Source organism: Amphiprion ocellaris, chromosome 4 (genome assembly GCF_022539595.1).
Source record: "Amphiprion ocellaris isolate individual 3 ecotype Okinawa chromosome 4, ASM2253959v1, whole genome shotgun sequence".
NCBI lineage: Eukaryota > Metazoa > Chordata > Actinopteri > Pomacentridae > Amphiprion > Amphiprion ocellaris.
The window spans coordinates 7,210,324-7,231,590 of record NC_072769.1 but is presented as its reverse complement, the minus strand read 5'-3'; the positions used below and the strand labels follow the sequence as shown (position 1 = coordinate 7,231,590).

The following is a 21,267-nucleotide window of genomic DNA, read 5'->3' as shown; positions in this document are numbered from 1 at the left end:
TCACTGAGTGCTGTTTGTGAGGTGCTTTGATTATTTTAGCCTCTGTAATGTACATAGTGTAGTTAGGAATATTCTTATGATTTTTGTGTGGTCCCTTTAGAACAACAAAAACAGGTTGCTTAGGTGAATTTGTTAGCATGTACAGTCCCCAGAAAGTCTTCCTCTTTTATTGCACCTTTAACACTGGGTCAATTTAATTTGTCTTTTTTGACAAGAATTTACAAATAAAAACTTATTTAATTGGCACTACGTCAAAGAAATCTGTTTTCACTTTGACATGAAAGACTCTTTTGTGAATTCTTGTCTACAAAAACCTAAATATAATAACCACGGTTTAATGTCAGAGCGATGAATATTTTTTATAGGCACTGAAGTTGTTTAATAATAAATTCAGCGCACACACCACAATATAATTCATATAGTGTTGTGTTTGATTAATGTAAGGTCAGTCCTGACTCTCTTTTTCCACCTACTCCAGAGAAAAATATCTGTTAAAGCTTCATATTGTTCAAAAGCTGTAAACTATGTCTGGCTGCTGTTTGGTGCTGTGCAGGTGTTGCACAGTGGTTTTATCAAAGCTTCTTTTTTCCCCGCTGAAAACAGCTGCCTACTGAAGCCCAAAATGACAATCATGGGAGCAAAGAGTGATCCAACCTATCAAAGTCACTTTATAAGAACCAAACAATCATCCAAAATAGTTCATATTTGACACTGACTATAATGTTACCGTTACCATTAAAACTCAGGTTAGTTGACACCTTGTTAGGTAAAACCAGCACCATCAAGAGTCTGGGGCGGCTGTTGATTAATGTGATTTATACTGTATTCACACTTACTGATTGAACAACTGAACAAACTATGGCAATGGCTTTTTAATAAGTAATTGTAACAATTCATTTACCCAAAATAAAATTTGAAATGTGTCTCATCAACCATTTAAGCAATCTTTTGGTCATCTCACTTTCATGTCAATTCTGTGTTAAATTAAATAGCAGTGAACCATATTTGTCAGATGCTTATTAGAAAGATCTTGAACCTCCAAACAACATATAGAGATTAACGAATTCATCATATGCAACTCATTCACTAAACTGAAGATTCAGTGTTTATTCTAAAATATTTTAAAATTTAAAAAGGTCAGTACATTGGTTAGCTTCACTGGACATTTGTGTAGCTATTTCACAAATGTGTCACAGGAAAATGATAGTATTCAACACGATTTACAGACTGTAAAAAATCCGCAACATTAAGCCATTTCTCACTAATGCCTTGTCATTAAAGTAAATAGATACTACAAAATGTCAAATGACGAATGGTGTAATGTTTGGTTACCATAACAGCAGTGATGCAGAAATTACTTTATACACGGGAGCAACATAGAAACATTTGAAATATCCATTTTAAGCGATACTACCAACAGAACACATTCCGTATGATGACAATCCTAATAGCTTCTGTCATGCTTGACTGGGGACACAAACTAAAAGGGATGGTGCCATCAGTGCGATCAGTTTGGGATGTGGGGAATTTGGAGACCAGCTTGGGCTCTTGGTCATGTTCCTCGAGTTGTTTCTGAGTAGTCTTTATATTGTGACAGGCTGTGTTTTCCTGCAGGTGGAGGCTCCTGACATTAGAGGAGGATGTTGTTCTTGGTATGCAACAGTTTAGGTGCACGTACATGTCGCAGTATCATCAATTTGAATGCCTCGACCCGAAGTTTGCATCGTAACGACATGATCAGTGTTACTCATTTCACCTGTCTGAAGTTTTAAAGCTGTGACTGATCGGCGTACATGCAAATGATCTGCTTTTCCAGCTGGTGCACGGTCTCCCACGTTCCTAAGTATTGTGGTTTATTGCTTTAAAGCCCTGTAATACAAGTTTGCAATAATCTGCAAGTCCACATTTCCCCTGACGCAGCCCACATTACTGTCACACACTACATGGAATAAATAATCCTGAAAACTGAGAGGGAAATGTAGAGATAAAAAGAAATGTGCGGGGGGTTGAAGCAAAGCAGAGAAACACCATCATGAAGTTATTGATGCATATTTTACAGACACCGATCACTTCAATTACACTTAAACTTGATAGCAGTCACATTACATGCATATATCAGACCTCAGTGTCATTTAAAAGAGCTACAGACACGTACACACAGATATAACACACACACAATGACATAAATCCGTCTTTCCCTGCAGTTCCTGTCACTCACCCACACCTTCATTACAATCATTCACCACCAACTCCTCAATATACACACAATAGGAGTTAAATGTTCCACACAAGAAGGGATAAGTAATTACACCACACAGACACAATTTGCCCTGAAAGCATTGACAGATGTTTTTGACGCTGTGACAGAAATGCAATGCAAGTCTGGGTAAAGAGGGATTAACTCAGGTCGTAAACCACCTCGCCTCACATATATCTACACATCTCCGATCACAGGAGACTCTGATCCATGCTATTGACCACACAACCTGCACAAACACACAAAACTAGCAAACCTGTCAGAGGGAGAGTTATGATCATTCACATATACCTCAGAGTAGAAATGTAATGTGTGTGTCACAGAGAGACTTACCATCCTGTTGTACACGGAATTTATAACATCAATGCTGGCGGAAGCATCGGTCTTATTGTGTAATATGAAATCATGCTGAAGGAGGTGAAGTACATGTTGAGGCAAAAAAAAAGAAAGAGAAACGGCTCAGTAACGTACTGCTCCCTTATATTTTTCACAGGATTTTCTTACAATAAATACATCGGATATATTCCAGTTGTGTTTGTGCCCATTTCTTCTTTTCTTCCTCTACATGTGTTCACCTTTCTGATTCAACTTCTTCCTTCTCAAATCACACATGAAGGTATCATCTACAATTTGGTATTTAGATGTACATATGTTGCCATCAATATTATCCTTGTCGCTCTTTACATTTGTGGTTTTAATGTGCATTTTGAGGAGGCGATCCAATAGCTAAGTGATTATGGGTATGAGAAACTCTGGTTCCATTCCTGAACACTTACTGCATACCATTTCCTGGCTCTCTTTTACCATTTTTCCCATCTCTTTCCACTGTCAAAACCATCAAATAGAGGTAATAATGCCACACACACAAAAAAAAACCTTACACACACATGCATTGTAATACTTGATATTATGAAGCTCTCTGACTACATGGAAACCTTTTGTACAGAAAGGTGGACCTAAGTCACTATTTTCCTGTCAATTTAATGTAACAATTCCAGTGGCTGCAGACAGAACTGCATTTCTTCTTAAAGTTAAGTTTAATTCTTTGATTAAAACAAACATTCTACTAATAAAACATTAAATTTTAAAAGTAATCACCTGTCAGAATTTGTCCCTTGTGGAAGCCATCTTGTGCTGCGTCTCAAAGAGGAAATGGCCTCAAAAGTTGCTTTTTTATTGGTAGATGAGAAGGCGGGCTCTTAAATGAGATTGGCCAATGGAGTAATGAGAGTAAATACAAAAGGAAACGTTTTGTTTATTTTGGATGTTGGACATTGATGACTTCTTGTGTAACCACCAAATGAATCATTCATTGTGGTTGGAAGAATGTTCAGAAATTTACATGTAGTTACTGTTAAGTTTGTCAACGCCCTTCTAAAGCTCTGATCTGATTGGCCAGTTTGAAGTAGGAAGTCTGTCCTGTATGTACTGGGAGAGTATACTAGGAGCTGTATGGACTCAAGCTTAAGTGTTGGAAGTAGTTGCTTGAAAGTTTTTCCTCTAAGTTTCCCTCATTTTTTATTTCTTTTGAAACCTGCTATTTGTTTGAGGCTGTAATAAATGGCTTCCTGTTTTTCCACCACATTTGTTTGTCCGTGTAATGGTTTGTCCTTCATATGCCATGCAGCACTAGATGCTCTCAACTTAGGTAGAGTTTTGCGAAGGTTTTAAAAGAAAAAGAAAATATTCACTGTTAAGATTACCACTGGTCACATTTGACAGAAGTTTGTTTATTGATCTCTTGTGTACAGCATATAGAAAATGCTGTGAACAGTCTATGTTTTAACAAATCAAGCCTTGGAGATCCATTTTGAAACTGGTTCTGTGCATGCAAATAAACAAGGAAATTCACATGGTGAGATTTAACAATTAAAACCCTTATATATGTGTGTATATATATTTAATTATTGTACTGCATGTGTGGTAACACTGTTAACACTTAACCAAACAATCTCATCTTCAGTTTCATTTATCTGCTGCTCTGGAGCTTTAAATCATATAATCATTATCATCAGCAAATGGAGTGTGCTCGGTTGTCATAAAATAATATTCGTTTATATTTAAACCTGAGACAATCATATTTTTAAGCCACATGGGTTAAAAACATTGGTATTGACATATTATGACCTTGGCAACAGCAGTTACTTGTTTACACATCTACTTTGGAGTCCTGTTTCTGTCTGCCTGACCTACAGATCGTGTTTATGTATATATTTGTTTTGAACTCTGTTTTTCATCTGGAGCAGCTCCTGGGAGGGACGATCTGCCTCTTCAGCATCTAAATTCCCTGAGTTGTGTCTGTTCGGTGCAGAGCAGCAGTGCATGCTACACCTCAAATCATCATGAGAGTGGAGTGAGTGGATAGAGGCAGTAAGGCCTTGAGTTGGTCAGTAAAACAATGTTAATTCTTTGTTTTGAAAGCCACGCCTTAGTTGGCACCTGCTTACATTTCTGAACTTCTTTGCCCCTACTCAACCACAAATGCTCTCAGATCCTCAGAAAAACTGCTGTTATCGTTCCACAGTCGAGGCTGGTGGGAGCTTAAACCTTTGTTGTAGCTGCTCCATAGCTTTTGCGTTGTTTTTTTAAAAAATATTTTGTATTAGGTTATTTTCTTTTAAGTATTAATTGCTTTTTGCACTTTTTTTCGTTGACTGTAGGGCACAGTTTTAAATTAGAATGGGTTTAAACTCACTATACAACTATTTGGAGCCAGGGGGAGCTGCAGACTCAGTATTTAATGTTTTCTGCAGGTTCATTATTTGGAAGCTTTAAATACTCAAGAAAAAAAAATTGTACACCTGAATTTTCTTGCCGGAGAATTCAGTCAGAACAAATTATGACATAAAGACAGTGTGTATGATATATTGCATGAATCTTCAGGTGAGGTAGTTTTGTCAGCTGATTGTTCCAAGTCAATTGTTGGCATCATTTTGACTCAGCTACAAACAAGTTTTAAGCTGATGCCTGCCATAATTTTCTTTCTTTAGAAAGACAAAGTGCGTTTATAATTATATAATGTTGTTGTTTTTTGTTTTTTGTTTTTTTTTTTTGGGGGGGGGGGTGTTTTTTTTTATCCCTTGGCTAACACCTCTGAAATTTGTTTTCACAAGTTGTAAGTGGACAGAGTCATGATTTTAGGTCATTTCTATTACTCTTAATAAAATAATAACTCTTAATAAAATAATAATCAATATATAAAATGTTAGCAGACTGCTATTAATGTTAAATTGCAACCTGTAGCTGTGTTCTTTAATGTGCTTTGTTTTTAGCGGGTGAGATGATGAGTTTCATGCTGAGCTGCCTGAGATTCCCTTCAAATAGCTGCATAGGGTTTCCTCTTGACTGTTGTTTGCACAGCCTGCTAAACCATAGGTTCATTCTCACTATCATAAAGGTGGGGAATATGAGCAAACAACTGTAACATCTCTGCCGCTCAGTGTACTGATCAGGTAGTCCTGCAGAGTCTCTGTGGTTGTAAAATCCTGACCTTGTGGCCAGAATGTGAACTGACATCAGGTGTCTTTTCTAGTGTTTGACACCAGAAAAAAATATTGGACGTGACATTTGGAGCCGCACTAAGCCACTGAAATGTGAATTATATTTAAACCCTTAACAAGATGAAACCTGTAACAGATTTTTACTTCTTTGAAGATGGTTATTTATTGATGTGCTATTTTAATGTGTGACAAAAATATATATATATATGTGTGTTTATATGCGGTAGTGCTAATAATAAACACCAACTCAGTTTTTTTTGGGTTTCCATTTTACTCATAAATCTACTTTATCTGCTGCTGAGCAAACAGGACAGTTTGTTAGTTATATAGTTATATATAGAAAGGAAATAAATCCCATCCTGTTGTACAAGTATGAATTTATGCATAGACAAGTCTGGACACTGTGAAAGAGCAGAGATCTAGTTTGTGACATCAGTGTCTATGTGGTTAAGGAGTTGCTGCTATATATTGCAAGATCTACTTAATGTATGTTCAGTCCTGTCAAGCTTACTAAAAAGAAGAATATCTCAAATCCAGACCTCATGGGAGTGAGAAAAGAATGATTTCCAAGGAAGTCATTTTAATAATCTCCTCAATAATGTTAGAAGGGCCACGAGATCAGCTTTCACTTTTGCAAGGACTATTCTATGTGAAATGACTACAAAAAGAGCCATTGAGGAAACTTATGTAGACACACTGAGAACTAATTCTGAAGTGATTCTTTCAGTCAGAGCACCCTGAACGAACCCTGAATCATCACAGACTGATGGAAAAACCTGGTTCATCATAAGCAGAGTGTGATATATAATCCAGTAGGAACCAGCGGCTCAGGAGTTTCTTGTTCATTAGATGAGCAGTCTTTGCAGATTTAAATTAATTTTCTTGATTGTAATGGGAATTAAAGTAACAGTGAGGAGGCTCTCAGTGTTTGAGTCTAAATATAAAAACTGCCAGGTGGAAGATGTCTCTTACTTAGATTTCTTTCGTCCAGATTTTTAGACTTAATCATCCTGTTCTTGTTCTTTTCTTTTTAGTTGCTACATTTTTAGGCCATAAATATATGGATTGATATTTCTGAAAATTGATAATACATTTAAGTGCCAACAATCAGCAACACTTGAGTAGCTTTACATAAAAATGCTCAGAGAACTATATGTGGCATTAGCCTTTTTACCACAGAGTGTCCAGATTACAGGGGTTGAAAATAACTGGAATACTTGGATAAAAAAAATGTCTCCAACAGTTGTACACATTTTAATATTAGTTTAAACAGGTGAAATGCAAGTAAACAAGATAATAAAAGACAGATGAATTCTTCATTATAGCTACAAAATCTATCAATTTGTTACAGCAGCAACAATCACAGTCAAGAACTCACATCTAACATTGAACATAAAATTATCAACGCAAAAACTATTCACAGAAGTATTAAAACACACCGACAGCCTAGAATAAGGTGATAAAAATATTTGTGATATATTTGTGTAATAAAATTTGCAAAAATGTATGATGCAAAAATACACATTGTACAAAAATGACTTGTATGTCTAAAAATCTCTCTGTATATTACATTATACATATATATGTATAGAAATAAACAAAGAATAAAGGTAATGCTTCATTCCAAAGCCTATAAAGATGGTAATTGAGAAGAAGGAAAACTGACATGCTGTCAATGATGAGGAGAAACTTTCACAACTCTACAAGAAGCAGAGTTGTGAAAGTTGTGAGAAAAGTTCAAGGGACTCATGAAACAAAAGCAACCTTCTGCCAAAGATGATTTAAAGGAGAAAAAATGAACAGCTCAGAACCAAAGCAACAACTCATCTGTCAAACATGGTGGTGTTTCTGTTACTGGGTTATTGGATTGCCAGTGGAGGTGCCACACTGGCATTTATTGATGATCTCACTGCTGATAGAAGCAGCAGAATGAATGATCAGACTCTGGCAAACACAATAAAACTCAGTGGGTAACCTCATCATTTATTATCCTAATCCGAAAGCCAAGTCAGCCAAAGAGCTTTTTAGGGTGAAGAAGGTGGGGCATTCCTCAACTGGTCGAGTTAATCAGTTGCTCTTTAGTTAAAGATCACACTGATGACAGTGCAAATGGGAGAGCTTCCCCCCAAAAAAAGCATCTGCTAAAGTCCGTGAGGCTGTGATGGCTTGATGTGTTAATTGACTGCAAAGGATTTTAACAGTTAACTTGTGTCTGTTCAAGTACTTTTTAGTGCCTCTAGACCCTCTGCGTTAAAAGATCTGCATCTTCCACACATTTTTTTTCTGCAAAACAAAGCCTGAAAAAAAAACAAAACAAAGGTGTCCAAACACTCATGGTCTTGACAGTATGTTGGCCAACTAGTTGCCCTGTGCTGTCACCAGAGTTTCACCATGACATTCGTGTTAATACTGTTTCCTGCAGTTTCTCCATCCAGCCTCTCGAAACCCAAAATCACTTTTCTCTGCACTCTTGGCTGTACTCAGAATAAACTGAGCTGCAGCTACCCTGGCGCATACTGGTCAGTGAAGCAGGGAATTACTTTATTATCCGTAATCACAGTCCTCCAAATACCATCAATGCTCTTCATAAGCAGATGGAGTGAAATCAGATCATCCATAAAATAAACAGAGTGAAAGTATAGCCGTGGGGTATTTTTTATTTCCTGAATGCTAAAATTTCAAGCTGGGTTCACTGGGCAGTCACTAACTGAGACTGCTCTTTGGTACTGGACAAGCATGTATGTGCAAAATTGTTTAGATTAAAGTTAGGAGCTTCGGTGCCATCAGTGACAATTTACATGGAGTGACCTCTGTCACATTACAATTAATGATCTGGATTATTGTCGATGCACAAATATTGATTTTAAGAGCAGGAAGAAGAATCACATCTCTTACTCTCCCAACAGAAAACATAAATTTGCTTATCTTATCTTTTCATTTTGGTTTTATCAAATATTAGTGAGCTTAATTCTACAGATAATTGATTTTAGGGGCTAAGTTTTGTGTTTTTTTATGCAAACTGTAGGGAATAGTTAGCTTAGAAACACCTTGGAAACTACACATTAAAAACATGCAAAAATCTAAATCTTGACTCTGTCTCCCCATTATTTAATGTTGCTTCTCAACTTTGTTCCTCTACAGCATTAGCAGGACAAATCCTACCAGTTTCAGTGGCATCTGTTGTTGTAAAGTTCACTTACTGGATGCCAAATGACTGCTTCTGGTTTTGACCCGTCTTTTCCCTATTTTTCAAGGTGAAGGCTGATCAGTGACAAAATATTAAGAAACAGAACACAAATAAGACATTAATATAGCAGCATCAACTGTCTGCTATGTAGGCATGTTAGCGCATGTTAGTGCATGTGAGTCCCTCCTGTTGAAACTGTTGATAATACACAGAGCAATAATGACCTCCCACACTTCGCTGGAAAAGCAAAAGTGCAGTTTAGTGTTTAAGCCCCAAAAAAGAAAAGATTCATGAACAAAGTATTTGATTTATGCTAATTCCTTAATTTATGTGCGCTCATTTCATCTTTGCTCAGTAAGAGAGTCTCTGCTGCTGTTTTGATAGTCTCCTCTGCTACTTGTTCTCCGATCACATCTGTTTCGATTCCATTATTGTGTCACTATTTCAACACAAAAGTCTACTGTGGTTCATCCAGAAGTGGACCCAGTCTGTTCATGGGTCCAACAGAGCATGAAAACAGACTTTCACTGAGTGTAAGAAGCATGAGCAGAAAGAATTTGAATTGAAGATAATGCTACTTGAGTTAACAACTCATTGTGCGCCATTCATTGAGCTTTGCAAAGCTAATGTGGCCTAATAGTGAAAATGATCATTTTATTATTATTGCTATTACTATTGTTGGTTCTCATGTACACAACTTTACTGGTTGTAAATGAAATGGAAAAGCAGAAGCCAGTGTGGCTGATGTGTCTGAGATGTCAGTGACCTAGTGCAACATCCAGGGGTTCTGAATGTTGCACAGAGAGCCTTTAATAAAAGAATTACAGATGGAATCACAGACTACATTTTTAAAAATCATGAAGTCAAATATCATGCGATGGCCTGTCAACTTCAGAGCGAACAAATGTGGTTCTAAGTCATTCCTGACATGGAGACAGAAAAGGAATTTCTTTCCAGTTATCTTTACAGGTATTGAATTTAATCCATTCAGCAGTGCATGGTAAATGAATCAAACTGTAGCTCCGGCCCCATTTCCCTTGTTGTTCTATGAATACATTTGTACTTTATACCATCCTGTCAGGGAATATTTCGAGCAGGTTGACACATATCACAGCAGCAATATAACAAATTATACAAATCGCCATGTCAGAAAAGACAGAATACAAATCTGCTGTGGCATTTTCAATATGTGAAAGTTTTCAAAAGATTAATCAAACATGACAGTGAATGTAAAACTTTTGCTTTTCTTGGCTTTAAGATCACACCTAGCCTCTTGAGGGGAGAAAATTTGAGACTGGGTAAAGTTAGTGTTTCACAGAAGGTGGACCCTGAATCCTGAATGTTGCTGTCAGTACTGACTGTCCCGTACGTAAGGTGTTTATTAAAAATTAACTGAGTGAACGCAAAAAAATTATATTCTTTCTTCTTGCACATTTGTCACAAGCAACAGGTTAGTGTTTATTCCAACTAGGAATGTTTGGTGGCTATTGCTCCTTATAATTTTATTTATTTATTTATTTAACCTTTATTTAACCAGATAAAAGACCCATTGAGATCGAGACCTCTTTCACAAGGGTGACCTGGCCAAGAGAGGCAGCAGCAAACAACAAAAAACAGACAGATAACAATAACAAGAAACATTAAAATATTAAATGCAAGTAATTAGATACATAAAATACAAGAGTCATTTTTACAGTAATAATTTAAGAACACGGGCACTGTTCGAAGGTTTTCCGCTGTCGATATCTTAAAATAGAGCGGAAGGCCTCCAATGAAACAAATTTTGATCATTTCAGTTCAGAGTGGAGGGCATTTCAAGCAGAGGGGCCAGAGTGGGATAAAAAATGGGATAAAAGGCCTTTCTGAGGTAAATATTTGGGGCCTAAAACCTGAATGTCCATATCACTGGACACACAGAATTATTACTCAAAATCTATAGCTGTGCAAAAATAGTACTGCTATTATGAAGCAGGGTGCATGCAGAGGCAGATTTTTCACGTATATGTGATGTTAGAGGTGAACAGTCAGCGTCACTAATGCGATGGACAGTGCTAATGAAGGACTGCAGCTACGTTCATCTAGGCAGAGGAACAGAAGTTACACTGCAGCCGTTCATCATCACTCCTGAATACCACCACTTAACCGCATGGTTCAGGCTGGGAAGCCATAATTCTGGGAAAATAGGTACACATCTCAAGTCTGTGGGCTAGTGTGAAGAACTGGTGGTGAAAACATTAAAGTGTGCCTTTGTTCTAATGAGGACAAATCCCTGAAGGTGAAGCTTGAGTCGCAGTTAGCCTCATGGTACTGTGTGAGTTTGTGTTACCGCCGCAAAGATCACATTTCTTTATTTAATGATATGGATTAAACACAATCCAGTGAGTCTGCAGCATAAAAATTATTATAAAAATGTGGGGTGATGTGGCTGATTTTACTCTCAGTATAACTCTATTCTTCAATGAAAAAAACAGTTTTTTCAATTAGTATTTTAATTCCAAAGTCATTAGTTAAGGATCTACAAAATGCAGTTTCACAAACACATAACTGTCCCTCCAGTTTAATTTTTCTTTTTCAATATTATTCCTCTTCCTGGGATGAAGGTGCAAGGCTTATTATGATGCATAACACAGGATAATCCACACATTACTATCCTGCCCCCTGCAGGACAGACACTGTAAGGCAACAGTACGTTACAAGGTCTCTGTAAACAGAGCAGGCACAGCACAGATAGTCCTTAATTTCACTGAATCAAAGCCAGACTTATCATATAGGACTGCAGCTGGCAAGAACTACAAACCATTCCTAACTGGAACCATTAAAAATGAAAGCACTGTTCCTTTGAGAACACGTTTTAACATACAGCATGTGTTTCTACGCAGCAGGTTAGTCCGTATGAATCCAGGGTTTTTTAAAATAAAGTGCCTTATAAAACAGAGGAGCATCCTGAGTCATAAAGTCTGACACGTGTACAGGTAGACCAAACAGTGATGTTACTGATGGAAATGCTGCATGCACACTGTGCAGCAGTTCTCCACAGGCTTCACATCTCTATTAAAAAAAAAAAAAACTTTAAGAGATGAAGTGGTCATGTAGATTTTTTTTTGAAAAACCCTCTGCCTGCATCAGGATTTCAACAACCCCTTTTCCTCAGTTTCACAGTTTCCCCTCTAACTCTCTCCTTTTTAAAAGACACAACACAAACACAAGCTTGGTCCTTTTCTCTTCCAGATTTGAGAGTGAAATGATCTTAGTGGAATGACATAAAGGAGCATCAGGTACAAATGAATGAAATTTCAACCTGTTAGTAGTTGATTTCCAGTTCTAAAGGACTAATCAAGCAACGACGAAGCAAACAAATAAATCAACACTAACATTGTAACGTGTTTGGTCACAACGAGTGGGAATGACTTCTATGTAATTACATTACAACTTGTTCAGTCATGTTTTAGTAATAGCTTTTTGGAAATATTACGGTTGGTCAGAATGGCACTAATGATAAGGCTAAGCTGTGTTTAAACTTCACTACTTCTGCTAAATCATAAACACTTTCCTGGTCGAATATAATAAGAAAGTGTTCTAGAGGACAACAGAAAACACATTTAAGCTACAATCTACATTTGTTATTGGACTGGTGTGTGCTCTGAAGGCACCATTTGTAGATTGAGCTAAACATAAATCACAAAATCTCATTTGGAATGAGTTAAAGTCAGTCTTTAGTCAGTCCTCAGCATGGCAGATGAACTGCTGGAGTCTCTTTAACTCAAAATTAGTAATTAATCTCAGCCCGTCTCCTTCTGTCATGTGCCAATCTGTACCTGAAATTACAATGGACATCTAATAATCCTATTACAGCACTTTTATATTTTGTAGTTTCTTTCTTAGCATCATATTAAAAGCCTTTATTGAAAGAGAATTAAATCCCTTCTGAAAGTTGATGCTCCTGTTGAAAACAAAAATGTTGAACTTTCACTTGTGAGAAAGAGGTAGAGCAAAAGGAGAAGAAAAACATGCACGAGCTGGTAATAAACAGCACGTCTTCCTTTCTTCCCTTCTATTCTAGCAGAGCAGAGTGATGACAACGGATGGGTTGTGATTGGCAGTGAAGGTGTTTGAGTGGGCGGGGCTGAAGAGCGGCCGGTCACTGAGCGTGCTCAGGAGATGATGAGAATGCCGAAGTGTTTCTTGAGCTGCTCCAGGAAGATGAAGGTGAGCACTGTTTGGGGAACCAAGCGGATCCCTGCAGGAACAAGACCCTGTGACAAAATGTAGCGTTAGATCACTATTTGTACTTTGCTTGACCAACAAAACAAACAACGCTTTTATTTGTTTAGTTCTTATCCAGTGTAATGCTGAGTTTCAAGAAGGTGGCAGGCAGGTGAAGGTGGTCTTCTGGTGAAATAAGCCAAAATCTAAGAAGTTTTTGTTCTTTATGTGCAGCTGTTTGGATTTACAGGCACAGATTCTTAAAACCAAATACTTCACCATTAAAGATCTGTGCTAGTATTTCTTATTCCATAATATAGTCCAAGTATCTCACAAATTGTTTACATTATAACCCTATTTTTAATTTTTACTTCACTTGTGCCTTTTTTTCTGATCTGATTAATTAAAAATTATATTACTAGGAAAACATACATACACACACACACAACATTTTAAGTCACACTGATAAATCAAATTCCAGACCAACAAAGCAAAAATGATCATGTCTGCAATTTCAAGTTTGCATTCATGGGATTTTTAATCTAAAGTCTATGGTTGATGCAGTTTTCTCAGATGAACTGACAGTCTCTGTAAATGCTCCAAAATCTGCAAACTTTGTATGAAGCTTTATATAATGACTCTTTACTTGCATTTACTGCAGACAGTGAAACCCTGCTTCACTTTTTTTTTAATAGAAAGATTCCACAGGACTGATTTAATGTATTCTAGTTGTAATACTGTGTTTGGTTGACTGCCAGGCAGGGTGCTGCTGTCTGTTTTGATTATTTACTAGGAAAATAGGAAAACACAAGCATTGTCACAAAGAAAGAAGAGCCCACCCACTTCTTTTTATTGGACTAGGGGAGATTTAAGATGCATAATATTAGAGCATCCACTGCTAGGGAGGAATTTCTTTGTTCAACAGCAGCCTGGGAACAATTCCTGCTTCTCAGGAAGAATCAAACCATCATGGGATATTCCTCACGGGTCAAATTAACACATTTTGGTGATAAATATCTAGCACGTAGGACTGCTTTACCTTATAAAATGCCATCGGACCGAGCTTAGCAGTTTCTCGTAAGCAATGTATCACCCCCTGAAGACAGAGACGTGCTGGGTTAAAATGGACTCTCAGATATAGATGCAGAAACAGAGTGGACTGAGAGAATTAGATAACAGGAGAAAGACGGATGCACTCACTGTGTACTCTCCTTTAGAGTTCATCAGCCTCGTCTTCATTACATCCAAAGGTTGACACAGGAACGTAGCGCAGCCTCCCTGCAGAGCAACAGTTCAATCAACAAAGAGGCCCCGTGAACTTTACACCGACTGACTCTGGCTTCCAGGGCACAAGAATAAAATCAGGTACTCACAGCAATGAAGCTGGAAAGAAAGTGTGTGAAGATGTTGTCTCCCATCATGCCGGTTCCCAACACCAGCTGCTTGGCCTGGTCGTAGCAGGCCAACTGAAGATGGAAATGTAAAGTGTAGATGCAGAAAACTGGTGAAATTTTACTGGTGAAAGAAATATTTAGGAACATGCACCCCACAATCTTTCACTGCTTTTAAATCAGAGCTCAGACTTTTGCCTGTCTTTCTTTTCAGATGCATCAATTTGTACTCTTTTAACAACTTTGTGCTCATGGCGCTAATATACTGGATTGAAAACTGTGAAGTACACTAACTGCTGGTCATTATGTACAGTCATTCAGAAAAACAAAACAAATATGAACCAGTACAAGTGTCAATATTTGAATAGTTCAGTATTTGGCTCCCTCTAGTGGTAACACGAAAATGTTACCAAAGAGACATTGAATAACAATATTGCTGGTTTCACGACAATAAAAAAGATAAACCAACCATAGCAATTACACAGTGACCATACTGATCAGGTTTTGGGATGGAAGGCATCTTTTAACTCAATGTTTTGTTAAATGCATCGGTGCAAGTAGCCTTCATTAACCCTTAGTGGTAAAATTTTAGAGCACAACCAGTTATCTGCTAAGTTGCAGTGCATTCTGGACTGAACCTTATTGTCTGGTCTACAGTTAAACTATAAAAACTATAAAACATTTTTGAGTTTTCTCTACCTCTAGCCATGGTTGTGCTGTTTCCTTTGAGGTGCCGGACTTTATACGTCCACTTACACTTCTCTCTACACTCTCTTAGTGGTGTTTGTCATCAGTTGTAGCATCAAAAGCTCCAGAGCAGCTAATTAATGAAACTCAAAGTGAGATTGTTCAGTCAAATATAAACAGTGTTATCCTGCTGTGGGATAATAATTTTAAACACTTCATGAGTTGCCCCAAGAAGCTTATATAACTATACATCTATGTAGTTATTCATTGGTTTCATACCTGAGAATTCAAAAGGACTTTTGACTTAATTATATTTGTACCAAAAACCCCACAAAGATTGCAGATTTTGAGAAAGTGTGACTTGCCTGCCCCACAGTGACCATCGCTCCTCTGCTGGAAGCCATGGAGGCTCCTGAGAACAGTTTCCTTAAACCCTCTGCAATGACAGGATGGAGATCAGAGGGCAGATATGATGCCATTTTTTCCTGAAGATGAAATGCCATAACCAGCAATATTCTGCTTTGGATTTACCTTCTCTGAAAACTCTGAAGAGACCATCAAAAGCATGTTTGTAACTGCAAGAAAACCACAAATTAAGCATTTGTTTACTTGGAAATTTATACTTAAACAGACTTTTTTTTTTTTTTTTTTTTTTTTTTTTAGATACGTAATTACAAAACTCACTTTCTCCTCAGTTCTGGTGGTAGTTTCATGTCATTCTGCATCCTAGAAGAAAAAAATGAAAAATGAGATCTTCTGAATTCCACTGTTTGATGACTGATTTTGAACAGGACAGTCATGATATGTTACCTGACGTTCACCATGTCTGCTGGCGTGCCAACAAACCCACCAGTGAAACCTGTTGGCAGAAAAACCTTGTTGGCGCATTGTCCTTTATGGAAGCCTGATATATGTGAATGAGACTGAGAGAGAAAAAGGGGTAGAAAGAAGGAAGAAGTAGAATATGTGTGTGTGTTGTCACCTCCAAAGGCTCCCAGCAGGACCTTCTGGTAAAATGGCATGGGGCCCTTGTTTGTGCTGCCCATCATGTCCCTTACCGTCTCATAGATGGCGAATCTGGTGAGCGAATAGGACATCTGAAAAAGAAAAGAAAAGAAAAGAAAAGAAAAGAAAAGAAAAGAAAAGAAAAGAAAAGAAAAGAAAAACATACATTTACTTTTTTCCACCACTAGGAGGAGCCTTGGGCAAAACCATCAATCTAACACAATGTTGTTGCAATAACAAGATCAAACTTGTCCAACACTTTCTCAACATCCAGTGGCTGGAATTAAATTTTTCTTTCTCACTGAAGTCACCTTTTGTCTCCTGCAGCATTTGCAGACCTGAACACACTGTTGTTCTTGTACACTGTAGAGAACTGTCCTATTGTTAGTATCCTGCTGCCATAAAACAACATGTGCTCAGTTAAAAATAGCTGCTTAACATAAAGTCTGAATAACTACATGTCATGTTTAAAGAGCAAACCTTAAACATAATTACTATACACTTGTTAGATAGAATTTGCCTGTAAAAGCAGTAAACTGGTTCTATAATGAAGTTGATTCTTATAATAAACAGGTTGAGGAAAGAAATTATCATCAGTAGTAGTAGTAGTAGTTGTAGTAGTAGGACGTCTATACTTGTTAATGTTTAACTCTAATCTGCAAATCATAGGATTAAATCAGCTTTGGGGATAAAACAACATTGATATACTGATACAGAAACTGTCCACCTCCATGTTTTTTTACTTGTTTTATTTATTTAATGTGTTTCAAGGTGATATCATTCTTTTATCCTTATTTATTTTTAATTACATGCAAAACATATTTATATGTGTGCATTGTTCCTTGATGAGCTAAAATTAGTACCTGTGCACCTTGACAAACAGGCTAAACTTTCTTCTCCTGATCTTTATTACAAATAGGCCATTGGAAATGATCAATAATTACTAATATTGACTGGTATAAAATATTTTATTGTGGTTTATTTTTCAGCTATATAACTCAGCCTAAGTGTAAAACTGCAAACAGAAGAACACAACACAAACAGGCTGATAATCAGACTGCACTCAGATCAACGTACCTGTCTACACAGAGAAGCAGAGAGACCGTTGTAAAGAGCCAACACGCCGTCGTTCTTCATCACATGGATGGCCATCCCCAACATCCTCTTCTTCACCTCCTGCTGCGTCTGCAGGTGCACCTACAAAAACAGTCATGTATTAGGATTCATGTCAGTTTTAAAGCCACGTATGACAACGTAGGGACATGATAAAGAATGCAGACAAAAAATCTGTAATGACAAATTGAAAGAAACTTTTTTGTGGAGTAATTTGATCTGTCGTGTAGCTAAATGTGCCATCTCTTAGAAGGGTTCTCCAGCCATTTAGTAGTGGTGATGTTGGGGGACTTTACATGAAGCAAAACTTCATGAAGACACACAACAGCAGGAAAAAAATGACTTGTTCTAGCTTTTATCCTGTGTTTCTGATATTTATACAAAGTGTCTCAGAGCCTAAGATATTCTTAGCAGCCCCTGTTTGTATGCACTTTTGCATTTCTTTACTCTTATGTGTTTTAGTTACACGTAGCCTTTTCATATTTGGAGAGCGTTACTTTCATGTTTGTGCTTTCGCTGCTGTGTGTGCTCAGTCCTCAGGGGTTGCCGTCATTACGCTATCAGCAAACTAGGATGTATTTGCCCAGAAACATTTGTGCACACTCACTGTGAAATATTACACTGAATAGAGCTGATAGGGCTAAAATATTGTTTTCTTTTCCTTAAGGCGAGGTCAAACTAAATCTTGTTTGGCAACTCTGCAAAGTAACTTCAAGACAACAGCAAGTCCTCTGAGGGTGTAAATGCACATCTGGGTTGACGTAGACGAGGAAATCAATACGACGTGACTACAGAGTCTTTCCTCAGTGATACGTGTGTTTGGTCAATACATACACTACCGTTCAAAAGTTTGGGGTCACTCAGGCAATTTCATGTTTTCCATGAAAACTCACACTTTTATTCATGTGCTAACATAATTGCATAAGGGTTTTCTAATCATCAGTTAGCCTTTCAACACCATTAGCTAACACAATGTAGCATTAGAACACAGGAGTGATGGTTGCTGGAAATGTTCCTCTGTACCTCTATGTAGATATTCCATTAAAAATCAGCTTTTTCCAGCTAGAATAATCATTTACCACATTAACAATGTCTAGACTGTATTTCTGATTAATTTAATGTCATCTTCAGTGAAAAATGGCTTCTTTCAAAAATAAAGAGTCACTCCAAACTTTTGAACAGTCATGTCTGCCTCTGCTGACAGCTGCATTCATTCCTTTAAATTACAGTTCAGAACTTCTAAATTTAGATGCCCTGCTGTACAATACACAGCATTATAGAGCACAGCACTGCAAAGTCACAATCCTCCTCAGTGTCAGGTCACAGAGAACACAACAGGTCTTTTGTGCCTCATTGTTACTAATACACAGTGTTAGATCCAAACTTACGTTACACAGGAGTAAAAGGAAGCTATTAAAGCTGCAGTGGAACACACCTCATTACTCTGAAAGTCACTTTACATGTGATTTATGTCAACAGGAGAACTCGCAATGCCAACCAAACCTACAGCATGAGGAAATGATGTAACAGCACCTGAAATTCACAAACTGTATGTTATGCAACTGTCACCAGATTTGACTTCATCAGGCACCAGTCTGCTGTCACAGTGGATCTCAGTGAGTTCTCTCATTTCTAACGTGTTGAAACAGCACGGACATGTCGACAGGTTTGTTCTGTATTTTCACTCACTCCAGCCTCCGAACTAACATTACTTTATGCTGGATTCATTCCAGTAGATCTTATCAAATCTGATTAACTTACTGTCATGTTTTGTGATGAATGAAGACTCACAACCAAAACTCATCAGTATTAGACACTTGGTCTGGATACTGAGTCCTAACACAGGACTTTACAACAGCTGCTCAGTTCTACACCTGTAAAAACACTGCTGACTACCTTTTTATCAAAGAGCTCTTTGTTTGCAACCTAGAAGAAGAAAAAAAAATATTTTAGCCACAAAAAATTCTTCCTGATTCCTTGAAGAAAAACTGTGAGAACTTCCTTTGTAGTTTTTTTTATTAATAGTCACTGAAGTTTTTATTGTCATATATCATTAAATTTGGTCATTTTCAGGTTTCTTTCCTTCTCTATGGCAGTAAACTGAATATCTTTGTGTCATGTTGGGGTTTGGGGAATGCTGATCAACATATTTCACCATTTTTTTTTTCATTTTCTGACCAAAATACTAATTGATTGAACAATAAGTGACTGGCAGATTAATCTGCAACGAGAAGAAGCGCTGGCAGCAGCCGCAATAGACAGAAACACATTTAAATGTTTAAATGTTTAGTGAAAGCAGCACATTATGCTGTACTTTCTACTGCATCACCAGTTAATAAGCATGTTAGGCCAGACATGAAGCCCTCCAGAGGACTATTTCACTGCACGGGGATGATTAGCAGCCTTGACCACATAGTTATGCACCACATGACTTCCTGAGGACCAGTTAGTCTGACCAGAGTCATGTGCCACTGAGCATGTCGGCATGTGGATGAGATGTGCGGCTTTACTTGTCTGCAGCATCAACCTGTCAGGTGATGACAAGCTGCTCTCTAGTGAATGTGTGGGAGCACATGCAGTCATCCAGTCTGACCTGTGTCCTATATCCCGCCAGCTTCTTATAGCTCCAGGCATTACAGTGATGCCATGGGTGACATGTGACACCCTCACAGCTGCTTTAGGAAGCACACACTGACATCTGATGCCGCCACGATGAGACGATGAGCCCCGTCGTTGGCGGGTAATTGCGAGATCTGTTGTCCTCTACTGGAAACAGCTGGCGTGCAGGCCTGCGACCCCCCCACAGCCCCTCACCTTGATGAGATCCAGAGGATGCGTGCAGCAGGCGGCTCCGCAGGACGCCAGCCCCCCGAAGTACCACCGGGACATCCGTTTCTCGGTCATGGCAGCAGCCGTCGTCCGATGCAGCTACACTCGGGGGTGACTTCCTCTCTCGACGCGTCTGGTTTCCGTCGGCAGCTTCCACCGGCCTGCTGGCTGCAGCTCGTGGTCTACAGGACACCGACAGCCTCGTTAATCTTCAAACATGTCGATAAGGGAGTGCGCCACGGACCGGGGACTTTGGGCTCCAGCAGCATTTGCGCACGCTCTGCCCCATGTTAGTGCGCGTAAAAGGCCGTGTACGTGTATGTGTGTGTGTGTGCGCTCTGCCTGCTGTGTTTGGTGGAGGAAGAAGCTACAGACAGAAAAGAGCGCAGCCAATTGCCTCTGTGGACGCCGGAGCTGCCTCCCCGCCCCGGGGGCCCGAGATCCAAAGGTCGACAGCGGGGTCTGAGTATGCTAAAGCCCCGTACAGCACAGAACACTACATACCCCACTCGCACCGCCACAGAACTGTCATGCGGTTTTTAAAGCGACAGGCCGCCTGTGCGCAGCTGCAGAGCACTCAGCCCTCAGCCTGTCTCTTTAAGAGTCCACATTCTCAAACCAGCGCAAACTACCCATTAAAAAAACTGGGTTGGCACACAGAGTGCATGGTTTGGTGAGGTAATGTGTTGTTTGCATGGGATAGTGGAGTAGGTTGCTCCACTGTGGTGCGTTCGGGTGCCTTAAAAGCTGCTTTACCCAGTTTATACCAACCTTTGAAGAATGTTTGCAGTTGTTTAGTGTGATGATAGCAACATTACAGAATTGTTCTCCATGTGTATACTATGTGCACTGTGAATATTCTGTACATTTAAAAACAATGCAATATCAAATTTTCAATATATACAAGAATCTTTGCAACATAAGTACTTCTCTGTCTGTTTTTCTACTCATGAAAGAATCTGTGCATTTAGCCTACCATTTGTGAGGCATTAACCTGCAAAACACAAGGACTCACAAGTGAATTCTAAACATAGCTTTAATTTCACACAAAAAAAATGAGTTACAAAAAAATAAATAAATTTAGGCCTGTAAAAG

General features: G+C 38.4%; 1 protein-coding gene across 1 annotated transcript; it reads right to left on the bottom strand.

The window, feature by feature from the left end:
* Window positions 1–11,485: 11,485 nt before the first annotated feature.
* Window positions 11,486–20,695, bottom strand: slc25a10b (solute carrier family 25 member 10b). Its single transcript, XM_023275280.3, has 11 exons — window positions 20,158–20,695; window positions 17,308–17,427; window positions 16,208–16,322; window positions 16,036–16,084; window positions 15,910–15,951; window positions 15,757–15,800; window positions 15,591–15,661; window positions 14,521–14,613; window positions 14,348–14,425; window positions 14,187–14,243; window positions 11,486–13,197 (listed from the first exon to the last, which is right to left on the bottom strand). Exons 1-11 carry the CDS (start codon window positions 20,245–20,247, stop codon window positions 13,096–13,098), a joined length of 861 nt encoding a protein of 286 aa, XP_023131048.1. The 5' UTR covers window positions 20,248–20,695; the 3' UTR covers window positions 11,486–13,095.
* Between the last annotated feature and the right edge of the window lie 572 nt (window positions 20,696–21,267).

Excerpts from the sequence above, each read along its gene's own strand:
- slc25a10b (XM_023275280.3), bottom strand. The coding sequence starts at position 20,247 with ATGACCGAGAAACGGATGTCCCGGTGGTACTTCGGGGGGCTGGCGTCC. Across the intron at positions 16,323-17,307 it reads CTGCTTCTCTGTGTAGACAG|ATGTCCTATTCGCTCACCAG; the intron begins GTACGTTGATCT and ends TTTCTTTTTCAG. Across the intron at positions 15,952-16,035 it reads GCAGACATGGTGAACGTCAG|GATGCAGAATGACATGAAAC; the intron begins GTAACATATCAT and ends TTTTTCTTCTAG.